Source organism: Clavelina lepadiformis, chromosome 5 (assembly GCF_947623445.1).
Source record: "Clavelina lepadiformis chromosome 5, kaClaLepa1.1, whole genome shotgun sequence".
In the NCBI taxonomy this organism is placed as follows: Eukaryota; Metazoa; Chordata; class Ascidiacea; order Aplousobranchia; family Clavelinidae; genus Clavelina; species Clavelina lepadiformis.
In genome coordinates, this window is record NC_135244.1 from 21,239,821 (window position 1) to 21,252,307 (window position 12,487).

The 12,487-nt window shown below is 35.7% G+C and overlaps 2 protein-coding genes across 3 annotated transcripts; one reads left to right on the forward strand and one right to left on the reverse strand.

Moving 5' to 3' along the window:
- The first annotated feature begins 2,198 nt into the window (after positions 1-2,198).
- On the forward strand, positions 2,199-4,819 carry LOC143460379 (uncharacterized). Of its 2 annotated transcripts, none has more exons than XR_013117869.1 (8): positions 2,199-2,448; positions 2,844-3,014; positions 3,098-3,187; positions 3,273-3,383; positions 3,705-3,811; positions 4,108-4,165; positions 4,288-4,434; positions 4,518-4,819. XR_013117869.1 is itself a non-coding variant. In XM_076957868.1 (8 exons), the coding sequence occupies exons 1-8, from the start codon at positions 2,400-2,402 to the stop codon at positions 4,579-4,581; spliced, it is 798 nt and encodes a 265-aa protein (XP_076813983.1). In that variant the 5' UTR covers positions 2,200-2,399; the 3' UTR covers positions 4,582-4,819. The 2 variants fall into 2 exon arrangements, 1 of the variants encoding a protein (XP_076813983.1); XM_076957868.1 differs by having other exon boundaries at positions 2,200-2,448; positions 4,288-4,352; positions 4,435-4,819.
- A 2,324-nt stretch (positions 4,820-7,143) lies between these two features.
- LOC143460453 (uncharacterized) lies at positions 7,144-11,185 on the reverse strand. Its single transcript, XM_076957947.1, has 13 exons — positions 10,952-11,185; positions 10,361-10,816; positions 9,979-10,223; positions 9,681-9,863; positions 9,225-9,401; positions 8,996-9,082; positions 8,793-8,888; positions 8,600-8,706; positions 8,436-8,505; positions 8,056-8,162; positions 7,864-7,930; positions 7,685-7,746; positions 7,144-7,587 (listed from the first exon to the last, which is right to left on the reverse strand). Exons 1-13 carry the CDS (start codon positions 11,140-11,142, stop codon positions 7,336-7,338), a joined length of 2,100 nt encoding a protein of 699 aa, XP_076814062.1. The 5' UTR covers positions 11,143-11,185; the 3' UTR covers positions 7,144-7,335.
- Positions 11,186-12,487: the final 1,302 nt, after the last annotated feature.

The following is a 12,487-nucleotide window of genomic DNA, read 5'->3' on the forward strand; positions in this document are numbered from 1 at the left end:
TTCCTGAAATAGCCTACTAAGCTACTATTTTGTTGGTCATTCACAGTATGCCAATGACGCATACTGACGTCACACATTAGTAGTTTGAAATGACCTTGATAAAGAATCGATGCTTAGTGGAGGCACTAAATTCTATAACAAAGACGTCATATAATTGATTTTTTTGTCGAAGTAATGCTCGTCGTGGCGCCGCATGGGAAGCTTTAACGTCAACAGAACATCAAACTGAGCATGATGTCCGACCTTTGATATCACAGCTTTGCTTCAGCTTTCTTTGGGCACCAATCAACTTCTGTACATTAACGTCCGTTAATGAAAAACTTCTTGCCTGTGATTGGGCGACCAAGATCCAATTTTAACAGACAAGGCCGCAATAAAGAAAATAAAATTATAAAGCGTCAAAAATGACCGCTGGTCTTTCCAATGTTAAGAAGCATTTATGACGTAACGCGACTACATGAAATGCGTAGTACGGAAATCTGTAAATCTAATGTTGAGCCATTTTCCAATTGAGAGGTCTCAATTACGATGTCAGCAGAATGCCTCAGGAAAGAATTTTAAACCAAGTCATGCTTGCTACACCAAGTGGTAGAAGATCAATGGGCCAACCAGACACCAAGTGGTATACACATATATTACTGACCTGGCCTGGTCACGACTGGGTATTCCTTTGGCCGAACCGACAGACGTGGCGATAAAATTAATAGATTTGCAAAATTTGATTGTACGTTATAATATACACAGCATTACTTGTATAAATTTCACAACATAAACTAAATTAAATATTTTGTTTGCTTGGTTACACCGATGTTTAAAATTCTTTGCCAATAAAATTTATAGTCGCTGTCAAGCCGTTTGTTAGTGATTAGGCCTACATAGAAAGATTTTTGGGGAAAAACAGTATTTTCTTGGAAAGAGTGTGTGTGACTTCAGTCATTTGTTCTTGCTCATCACTTCCCCTCTTCCTCATCACGACGCTATTGACCTAAAATTCAGCGGTTCAGTTTGTCTTGTTTTGCTATTGTAAGACATGTTGTTTAAAAATAACTGATAAATTCATAAAGTACAATTAGCCTATTAGAATACTGTTAAAGAACCAATGTTTTGCCTTGGTCAGGATCGACAATAGATCTTCGTCTTTGGCTTCTTCCATCAAGACTTTGCACAGTGACGTTGTGAACCAAGAACCATTCACTTCATCACGATAAGCCGAGTTACCTACAACAATCGTAAAGAAATTCATTGCACAGATCCCAATCACAAGTACAAAATAGTTTGGGCTTGATTAACAGACCTGAAGCAGTTGCAAAAGCAAGAAGCATATCAGCATTGTCCTTGGCATTTCCCTCGCCATCAGCTTGTGCCTCATTCTTGAGCCAATCTGAAAGAAAATAACTCGTAAATCTCGGTTTAAGAAAAATGTGAAGATATTTTCGAAAGTTTAGCAAAGTAAGTTGATAAGTTAAAAATTACCAATAAAGTAAAGTTGGTAAGTTAAAATTTACCAATAAAGTAAAGTTGGTAAGTTAAAAGTTATCAATAAAGTAAAGTTGGTAAGTTACTTTAAAGTAAGTAAATTTAGAATTACCAACATTTACAAATCACGATAACACTATATAGCTACTGTATAATAAATTTTTGTAAAAATTTAAATAATAGAATGTTTCAGTAGAATAGATTAACATCAAAGTTGTGCTAATTAGAATAATTTACTACTATTTTGTATCAAAAAAAAAGTTACGTATTCAAAATCATTGCGACTTGCGAGTCAGCACAAACAAAAGCACCAAGGACGTACAAAGTACTGACGCGGAAAAAAACTCAAAAACGTTTTTAAATCTTTAACAAAACGTTTGCATAACAAAGTACAGCAGAAATAGATTGAACAACAGAGTTGGATGAGGTTGCATTATGACGTGCGCTTCTTAGCAAAATCGGTCAGGCGTGTCCGGCAGAATATCAGGATACTCCTAGCTCATTTATATCTGGCGTAGCGTGCAATCATTTGCTTAAAAGGGAACCGCTTCATTTTAAGTTGTTTTAGGCATGATGAGACAATTCATATTGCAATGACGTTACATACAAAACGTCATATCGAGGTCAATCTTGTTTTGCACCTTCTTGATTTCTTAAAAATATTTCTTTCGTTTTAATATACTGGGTTAACGCAGTAGAATTCGACGCGTATGTTTGTCAATTTACAAAAATGGAAGATACAGAGATTGCACATAGTAGAGATTTTTTTATCATTTTGCAAAAACCTATATAACTTGCAAGAAATTTAAAAAGATTAGCCAAGGCACAAGTATTCTTGTTTTGCAGTTTCAATTTTATTCAGTCAATAGTTATATGTTAGTTAATATTAGCATTAATAGTTAATATTAACTTAGTTAAAGAAAATGTCAAGCAGAGGCAAGAATCAACACGGAGTATTTAGTCTACGTGCCAGTAAGGGAACAAATGATAGTATCAGTAGCTTGTTGTTAGATCTAGGACAGCGGTTCCCAAACTGGGGTCCGCGGACCAACTGGGGCCCGTAAAGAAGTTTCAGAGGGTCCGATGATCCGATGAGTCCGGTCCGATGAGTTTTTGATTTTTCTTTTATTTGTGTGGTTTTTGCAATTTACTTATACCATTCTTTGATTTTGATAGGGCCACGAAATATCAAAATAATTGCAAAGGGTCCGCCAGGCAAAATTTTTAGAAAAGTTTGGGAACCGCTGATCTAGGAAGATAACAATTAGTCAATTGTAATAAGTGATAGGTGCTAAGGTTCGGTACAAACTCTATCCCTAAACACATTAATTCATTTTTACTTCTGCTGGTTTTTATGACTTGTTCAGGTTTTCAACAGGACCAATGCGATGAAACTTTGCGTCGACATGAACAAATAGAACTTACTCTGTCGCCAGCATATGACCGCCAGCAGACTGCATCCTCCCTACCAGATATACACTCCAAGAACAATCCGTTGGTTCTGTCACAGTCGAAAGGCGATCAACTGCTTCTGTCAGGTTTAAACAAAAAACATAATGCGTTGATATTTTCCTTAGAATTGTTGTTTACAGAAAGTTTTACATGAATTGTTCCCCCATAGATACCGATAAAGTGAAAAGTGAAGAGCAATTGTTTGATACAGCTCAGCATTCCAGAAACTGCTGCCATGGAATTATTGAAAAATGGAAAGGTATGAATGAACGTTTAATAGCATTTAAATAAGCGTTCTTCAAACGTGAATGAAGGCATCAAAGTGCATACATTGCTTTAATTAGAATTATCTGGACTTAAAAAATTTCTAATTATTGGATGGCCTCTTGTACTCCTCGGTCTTGTATCTTTGTCAGTATATCTTATTCCACTCTTACAACGTCCGGATACATCAGGTAAGTACACTTATTACAAAATTGTCTGATTTCGAAAAGGAGCTTAATGCATTAGGCTTGTACAATGACTGTAGTGGTGAAATATCTTATAAATTACTAATAAAAAAAGGAATAACTTAATTTATACCAAACTTTTATGTCTTGTATTGAAACTGGTTTATCAAACTCTGGTCAGGTTGACTTCTAATTTAAAGCCTATTTATTTTCCGAAAACTTTCACTTGAATTTAACCGATGGACTTTCAATAGAATGCACAGATATAATTAAGACAGGACCTGTTTGTAGCCTGAGTTGTATCTTTAACAAAACACCATTTCTTAGAATGCCCTGTGTTAACTTTGAAAAATGACTTGAAGATGGAATGCAGCAATGGTGACAAGATTGGGTCAATTTGCACATTTACATGCACAAGAGACAAGAAAGTTCTGGTAAATATGACATTCTTAAGTAAAATATGAATAGTTATAAATTGCATGAATAGTCAATTTGCACATTTACATGCACAGGACACAAGAAAGTTCTGGTAAATATGACATAACTTATAACTATTCATATTTTACTTAAGAATGGTTCGATATTTGTTTCAAAACGAAATAATTGATATAAACCATGGTCGGTTTGCATATTTGTTTCTAGAAACATTTCAGAAAACGATTAGGAGTTTTTGTAACTCCATAAAAGATTTTATTGATATCTATAAGTTATGTAACTTTATATTTAACAGGGAGAAGGTAACATTTCATGTAACGAATCAAGTCTTTGGTCATCAGCAGCTCCAAATTGTAAGTACTACACTGTATATACCAAAAAAAGACATAAACAAAACTATACCAAAGTAATAAAGTAATAGTTGGCAATATATATTTTAAATTTAATTTTTGTTTGTCTTGGCTTTAAAAATCAGGTTGCCTGTCTTGGAAGTCTTTAATGGATAGTCTGAATGTGCTAGTACCCTACACTAACTTTCACGTAAGTTTCGCTCAGCAACAGTTGTAAGACATCTCTTCAGAAGCAAACCAGATTCTCAGAAATCCATTTTTATTGCACGCAGGTGAAGTATGGTGATGCGAACGTTAAATGCTATACAAAGATAAGTTTCAAAAACTTGGAGCTTAACTACAATTGCAACTGCAGGGACGTTTCGACAGAACGTTCTCAAACATGTCATTTCCGGAGATCTTCCTCCGGTTCATGCTAACACGCGCTCAGTTTCCTGGTAAGAGATATGAACAAGATTGATCCTGCCAGATACCCCAGTCCTTGTGACCCAGAGAACATGAAGAAAGAATGTGATAGATCTCTAACTTAACAACGTTGCAGAAATTTCGTATATTAGTATCTTCATGGAGTAATTTTACTTGTAATTATCTGATTGTGATTGTATAAATATATCAATGCAGACTGTGCTGGACTGAAATTTACTTAAAGTACTTACATACTCACTCACTCATTTACTTACTTACGGCTTCTTATATGGAGTTGCGGTAAAGACACTGAGTCTTACTAGACCGCACTATGCTATGAAGTCAGTGTCTTAAATTAAACATTTATTGCTTGACTCCATCTGACTACAGATAGTGAATGCTTGCCAGGCTAAAGCTCGCTCATATAGACTCTATATCTGAATTTCATCAAAACACTCTAGATAAAGAAGGTCTAGAGCCAAAGGTCAAAGGTCAAAGTCTGAAATTAGAACTGAAAGTGACAAGACAAACGTAGATGCTGAGGCAGAGCATTTATTTCCCCTTGACTCGAGAGCGTCAACTAGCGACAAGAAGAATACCATTCAACGGTCGGTATACGCCAGTATCATTCCTTTATAGCATGCAATTGTTAGAAATGTCTGGATTTCGGTTTTTCAGCGATGCGAAAAATTCTCGACCAGGGTTTATGCCGTTTCGAGCAGTTGCAAACAACAGACAGAACTAATAGATTATACAAGAAGAGAAAATCGATGAGAAATGATATGCAAAGAACAAAGGCCTTCAATGGACGTTACAATAATATGACTATACCACTGACAGATTGCGTTTTTCAAGATATAGGCAATTGGAGTAACAGAAACGTCAGGTAAGCAGCTTACTTAATTTCGTTAACAAAGTTTGGTTGAAACTTAACTGCACTCTCTCGAAAGACATGAAACCACACTTAAGGTGGTTATATAAGTTGATAAAGTAACTTTCGGGCAATGCTTGTTCATTTGAAGGGTAGTTGATCAGCTGAGTGACATTTCATTTGAGTGACAGCTCATTTGAGTGACACATTCTTTTAACGTTCATTTGAGTGACAAATAATTCATGCTCAACTGAGTGACAGTTCATTTGAGTGACAGTTCATTTCAATTTAAAGATCAGAACATTGTTTGCGCTAAGCTTCTTAGAGGCTGACGCAATACCATCTGCATTTGCAGTTCTTTCACAAGACGCTTCATCAAATGAGGCAAAAATTTTCAGATATTTCGAAGAAGTGTACGTTTTAGGCCGCCCAATCCAAACCGCAACGCGCCGAGGAGGACGACCAATCAACCGTCGCCCTACAAATCGACACCTACCCCTCTTCCCACCTGATTTTTGGAGTGTCAGCCAACTCCAACAATCGGGTCTTGCACGTACAAATAACATCCCGAAGGCCTGGCATCACCCTTTCAATGCAATTGTTAACAGATACCACCGAAGTATTTTCAAAATAATTGAAGAGTTTCAAAGCGAGCATCATAGAGTTTCCCAAGAACTCTTTCGCCTTGAATTTGGTGCATCGACACCATTGCGCCGATCGCGTATGACAAGGCAAAAAGAAACCCGCATTGGAAATTTGTTTTCCTAGCAAGAAGACCTTCCACAGGAAGTATTCCTCCGCCGAATTGCGCGTAATTTGAAGATCGGACCAACTGCGGAACTAACAGAAGAATTCGACGAGATGGTTGAGGATTCTTAGTTGTTTTTTCTCTAAACTTGTCTTGTGTGTGTTGTCATCTGTGCATTTACTAATTAACAGCAACTGCAACTTAATCAACAAATGTCAATCTGTCACTCAAATGAATTTCACTGTCCTTATCAATGTGTCACTCAAATGAATTAAACAGTACTTATCAATGTGTCACTCAAATGAACTGCAATTATGTCACTGTCAAATAAACTGTCACTCAGCTGATATACAACCCATTTGAAGATCCAGAATACTGTTAGTATAAGATTAGTCTAGTTATGGAAACAAGTTTTAATTGTTGTGACATAAGTTAATCAAAACTATAACAGCGCCTAGTTAAACCATATGAACTTAATTCTTCAACAAATCAAAGCAAAGCACATGAAGTTTTTACAGTTTCGAAATAACAACGTTTCCTCCTCGGTTGTGTGACGTAAATGGGTTCTTTTATTGGTGACTCATTCTAAAAGTAGTTTAATTTTTTTCTCCATCACTCGTTTTTAAAAGCGCGATCTTACCAATTTAATAACGTCAATTAAGATAATTAAATACAACTTACCGATTTAATTATGCAATATTTATTGAGCTTATGCTTCATTTTGTTTGCGCGATAGATAATTCCTGATATTGCTTTAACAATTTCTCTTTGCTTGTATAAGATATTAATTATTGTTTCTTTATCTTTCATCTCGGGCTGCTGACAGATCAAAAGTTGCGGTATTGTGTAATCAGTTTTGATAAAATTGTAAGCTTGCAGCTAAATATGCAACGTGTAGTGATGACTTACTATAGCAGTTTCTGAGTGCGCGTCTTTTGCCTCGTTCTTCTCAAAAAATTTTCCATTGAAACTGTATATATTTTTGTAGAAAATGACAAATAAAAATGTGGAAACACTTTGTGAAAAAGTTGCCAACAAAATATAGTAAGAAAGTTGCTGCAAGCCAGTTTCATATTATCTAAGAGAGGTAAAAATCGCATGGAATGTCCCAAAGCGGTAAAAAATTCAAACTTTTGCAAAGCAATAAATTTAGGAATTATCACATTTCTTATGCATGCTTTCTGGGTCACAAGGCATTGGATATCTGCTGGGATCAATCCTGTTCATTTCTCGCACCAGGTAGCTGAGCGCATGTTCGCAAGATCCGCTGGGGGAAGCCCAGAAATGGCAAATGTAAAGATTATCCGATAAAAGATCCCGGCACTCACAATAAGAAACAAATTGCAAATTGACCAATCTCAGTGAGGATCTACATTTTATATTTGCTTCGTAGTACTTCACCTGCGTTTGATAAACCACAGTAAAAGCGTGTTGTCAAAACCACATAAGTCTATGATAATGACTGTTTTTAAATGGATATAAAAGTCTTTTAACTCACGTTGAATGACACGTAAGGATTTACATCAAATCTGTGGATAAAAGGTCTCCATGATATGCAACCTGAAAAAAGAAGCCAAGATAGATTTATTTTGAAAATTTACGTAATAAGCTGTAACTATTTACTGGTTTGAGCTTATAAGGTTTTTACTGTTTCGTGCACATTTTGTTAAAGTTTACCTTTTTTACAAGTTGGAGTTCTTGTTGACCAAAGACTTGTTTCATTACATCTAGTTTTGCTTGAACCCTGTTAAAGAGCAAGTTATTTTGAAATTGTTGTGGTCTTGTATAACCGTAAAAATCTTATTACTAGAAATTCGGTTTTGTTATACATAATATTCTAACATTGGAACCATAGTTGTGGTCACATACCTCAATTATTTTGTCTCCAGTGCATGAAAAATTGCAAATTGATCCAACTTTGTTATCGTCGCTGCATTTCATTTCCATGTCGTCTGGCAAAGTTATTACAGAACATTCTGTGATAAAGGTAAAAAATTATGATAAAAAATCGCATTTGTTTTACGTCAATGCAAACTATGTTATATTTTTTCAGGTTTAATTCGGCCACCATATCTATTTTACGAAAGTATGTGTTTAAATTTTGCTGCTTTGTTTATGCATGCCAATAGAACTGATGTTACTGTTGATTTAATCAGATACACCTAAGTAAACTTTTTAATCTAAAACATATAACTGTAGTTTAATAGTTTGCTGACCTGAGATTGTTTGCGGTCAGCATCGGGCCTTACCTTTCCTTTTACAGCTAGGAATTCCGGAAGACCAAAGATTACTTCCTTCGCATGTTATCTCGCTAACACCCTGTTAAAAGAATGACGTAACATTTTTGCTTTTTGTCAATTTCAGTAAGTTTAATTACTTCAACCAACATAGCTCACTGAATACGCTTGCTTACTTGAAGTAGTGCGTTGCCGGTGCAAGCAAAGTCACAAACAGATCCAGTCTTGTAACCATTTACACATTTCATTTTCAGCCCTTGGGTTAGGTTCAAAGTTGGGCATTCTGTGAACAAATGGGATGGAAAACTGTCATTAAGGATAGCAGTGTAAGATGTTAAATATTGTTTGCTTGGATGAAGACAACGATACCGTGCGAATTTGAAATGAAAATTGGTATCATAGCAGCAGCAACTAAGAGAAACAATGGCACCCCGATAATAAACCATCTTTGAAGGCCAGAAAATTCTAGAAAAATATTTATGCGTATTGAAAAGTGAAGTGTAACGTGTTATATAAAATAGCATGGGAAAATGGTAAGACATAAATACTCTTAAAAACGCTTCAACTCCTACCTTTCCATTTATTATAAATTCCACGACAAAAGATGTCAGGACATTTACTAGTTCCAAAAATGTTTCCGCCACCTTTCATTTCCGCATCTATTTCAACCGAAATTTTGATAAAACTTGATTCGAATGACAATGATTTAAATATGATTAACTACGATATGGGTCTGAGTTCAGTTAGTTGAAGCAAACTGATGTTTATAATTGGTTTTCAAGTTTATCAAAATGTTCAAACCTGCCAAGAGTCCTTGATCGTCTTCTGGCAAGGATGGTCCATCTGCGTTGTTCAATGAATATTCGTTGTTCGGTGGGCATTCAATTTCTATCTGCTGGTTATCTTCACGTGGGAGCTGGGTAAGTTCTATTTGCCCATTGTCAGTCGAGGCGTCGTCAACTGATGTGGTTACATACCCTGAGAGTTATATTGTTGGTGAATGGCAATTGTAAGTAAGAAATGATGAACGTAATCAATCTATAATGCGTTCAGGAATTCTGTTGTTTAAATATGTCAGGCTTTATCAGACAGTACCAATGTGTAAATAGTGGCGCACAAACTGATATGGCCACAATTAATTTTAAATTTATCTTTCAAAATGCACAAGGGAACGCTTTTTATTATTCTTTTGTAATACTACATCACACTTTTTCAATCATGTAGCAATATCGGATATAACAAGACTGGTTGACATACCTGGACATGGAAGAAAAACTTTTTCAAACGGATGCTCAAATGAGTCCAAACCAACCTTAATGCTGCTTGATTGTGTGTCTAAACGTTTTAAAACGTTTTTCTTGAAATCGCGAGTTTCGTTGTTGAGAGATATTGTTGTGGTTTCTTGTATCAGCATCAGTCTCTCGTGTAGTTTTTCTTTTACTGGATAAAACAGAAACGTTTGCACAATTTTCTTTTGAGTGTCATTAAGACTTTTGAAAGTTATATAAAGAAATGTTTTTGGTCTACTAATTGCTAATATATGCTTATGCTATACTCTGTCTCATCACTGGACGTTTTTCTGGATTGAAGTCGTAGCATTTTTCCATCCACATTTTCAAATCCTTAAAGATCTTCAAGTTTATTTCATTTTTTCTTTGCTTCAGCGCCAAGTCGATTTCGTCCACTTTTCTCAGGTTAGGTTTTTGTCCCCGAGATTTAATGAGCTCAACAATGGCTGCGGATGGATTGCCACCGAATCCATTAGTTCTTGTAATGATATTAAACATAACGATTCCAAAGCTGTGAAAATAATTGAAAGCATAAAAAACTACAAAATCCCACCCATAACACTTTACTTTCAACCTAAAGTTGTGATTGTTGAACGGGTATATAGATATCATATAATCGTGATAAACTTAAGATGAACTGTAACAAACCTGTACACATCAGATGAAGGATCTCGTTTAGCGTTTGGATTCTTCAAAACTTCAGGTGCTGAATATAACTCTGTATGCTGTGTCGTGTGTGAGAGGAACAAAGAATCGGTTGTCGCGTTGTGCTTTGAAAAGACGTGGGTGGAGCCAAAGTCGACTATTTTTATATCCAGTTCCTCTGACAGAAGAATGTTCTGCGGTTTCAAGTCACTGTGGATGTAAGCTCTCTTTGGATCGTGGTCGTGCAAATAAAAGAGACCGTCAGCTATTTCACAGGAAAATTTAAGTCGGGGTAGCCAAGGTATGACTATCCTAGTGTCGGCCAACAAGTTGTCCAAAGTGCCTGCACTTGGATATTCCAGGATAATTCCGTGGCCATGATCCCATTGAGTAAAGCCGATATAACTGACGATGTTTGGATGATTCAGTCGCTTTAGTACCTCTGTTTCCCTTTCAACGCTATGAACAAATGAGATTAACAGTTTTTTGTTACACAACATATACATATAGCTTAACGCTTGTAATAGAATTCCTTTCAAGTATTTACTTTTAGTTTTATACTATAGTCTTACTTATACTTTAGTACGCACTTACTTTTGCAAAGCTTTGTTCGGATCACCGTTGATTGGTTTAAGGTGATAACACTTTACAGCAACCGTTTTTCGAATCTTTTCAAAATAACATCTTCGTACTGTTGCGTAGCTCCCACAGCCTAAAAGATCGCTCGTGTCTGAACTTGTACGAAGAGTCGATGCTTCATGAAGACTTTCTTTTTTTGTTGACATTTGAAATACTTATGCCTACTGTATGTTGTCTATGTTTGTACCTGTCATCTAAAAAGAGGGCGCTTATATAATAGCACTTGTTAATGAATATGACCTGATGACGATGCTTCTAAAATAACGATGCTAAACCAGCAATAGTTAATCTATATCGGATCCACTGACTTAATTTTGCTTCTCTCTTTGTACTCATAAATCTTCTTAGAAATTCGAAACTTATGCTGGTCTTTATAGTCCATCCAACAATATCAAAATCGTTATCTGCTGACAGATAAACGTAGCCAGTCAAACTATTCCAATCAAATATATCTCAGTAAAAATGCCTTTTGCTTTCAGTTGTAGGCTATAAAGTGAGCCGAACAAGGCAAATGAACGTGTTTGCATCAACAATCCGGTGACAAATTTCGAGAAAAGTTTTAGCTAAAAATGTGACAAGATAAAACACCCGCTGCAACGCGAAACTTGAACCAGTGCGTTTTTGTTCAAATTGTTTTCAGTTGACCTGTTATTGAATGAAGCTCGAGTGTGACGTCGTTAGATTTTCAATAAAGGGGTTTTCAGCGGTTTTTTACGTCAGAGTTAAATCTCGCATTCAGTCGTCAATCGTCAAATTTAAACGAAGTCAAATTTTTCTTGCTCTGTTGTTTCCGTTAATGCTGTTAATCACTAAACCAAATCTTTATCATCATCTACATAACTTTTGAACCACATCTCTCGTGCATACAAAATCAATTTCTTATATGTCTCTATTGGGCGATTTGTATCAAACCTGACACGTGACAAACATGTGAAACAATATCTTATTACGTAAAAGGAATACAACCTAACTTCGAATAATAAAATCGGTAAACTTTTATTTTAATCCAAACGCTAATTTCTTTCCGAAATGGTCCTTGTCAAGAATGATAGATTAAAAGTCCAAAAATTGATCAAAAAACAAAACTTTTATTCCGTCGATATTTGTACACACTGATAATGGGCGAATGACTGAAGATTCCACAAACAGTGAAATGTTAACATCATTGTCACAACAGCAAAATTAACAACAAAATTGGCTGATGTTTAGCATGCAAGAAGCTCATGCAATTTATTCAAATTCTCTTCGTTTGCAAAGATAAGACCAAAAAGAAAAACTACCCTATAAAATATTTGTTAATCTTTTGTTTCGAATAAAATAGGAACTGGAAATAACCAAACCTTTTAAAAGAGGTGGAACAACAGACTGGGGAAATTTTGGTGATCTTAAAAGACAACAGCGTTGCACTTGTTTCCACTCATTCACCAACTACAAAGCTCTAAACAAAGGCAACAGACTGGAACTAACCGAATAACAGAAAGGTCTATCAGA

What these genes read in the sequence shown, in the direction of transcription:
- LOC143460379 (XM_076957868.1), top strand. Translation starts at nt 2,400, where the DNA reads ATGTCAAGCAGAGGCAAGAATCAACACGGAGTATTTAGTCTACGTGCC. An exon ending in AATTATTGAAAAATGGAAAG is followed by an intron (nt 3,188 to 3,272) that starts GTATGAATGAAC and finishes TGCTTTAATTAG; the next exon opens with AATTATCTGGACTTAAAAAA. An exon ending in TACCCTACACTAACTTTCAC is followed by an intron (nt 4,353 to 4,434) that starts GTAAGTTTCGCT and finishes TATTGCACGCAG; the next exon opens with GTGAAGTATGGTGATGCGAA.
- LOC143460453 (XM_076957947.1), bottom strand. Translation starts at nt 11,142, where the DNA reads ATGTCAACAAAAAAAGAAAGTCTTCATGAAGCATCGACTCTTCGTACA. An exon ending in CGATCAAGGACTCTTGGCAG is followed by an intron (nt 9,083 to 9,224) that starts GTTTGAACATTT and finishes CGGTTGAAATAG; the next exon opens with ATGCGGAAATGAAAGGTGGC. An exon ending in CCGGCAACGCACTACTTCAA is followed by an intron (nt 8,506 to 8,599) that starts GTAAGCAAGCGT and finishes TTCTTTTAACAG; the next exon opens with GGTGTTAGCGAGATAACATG.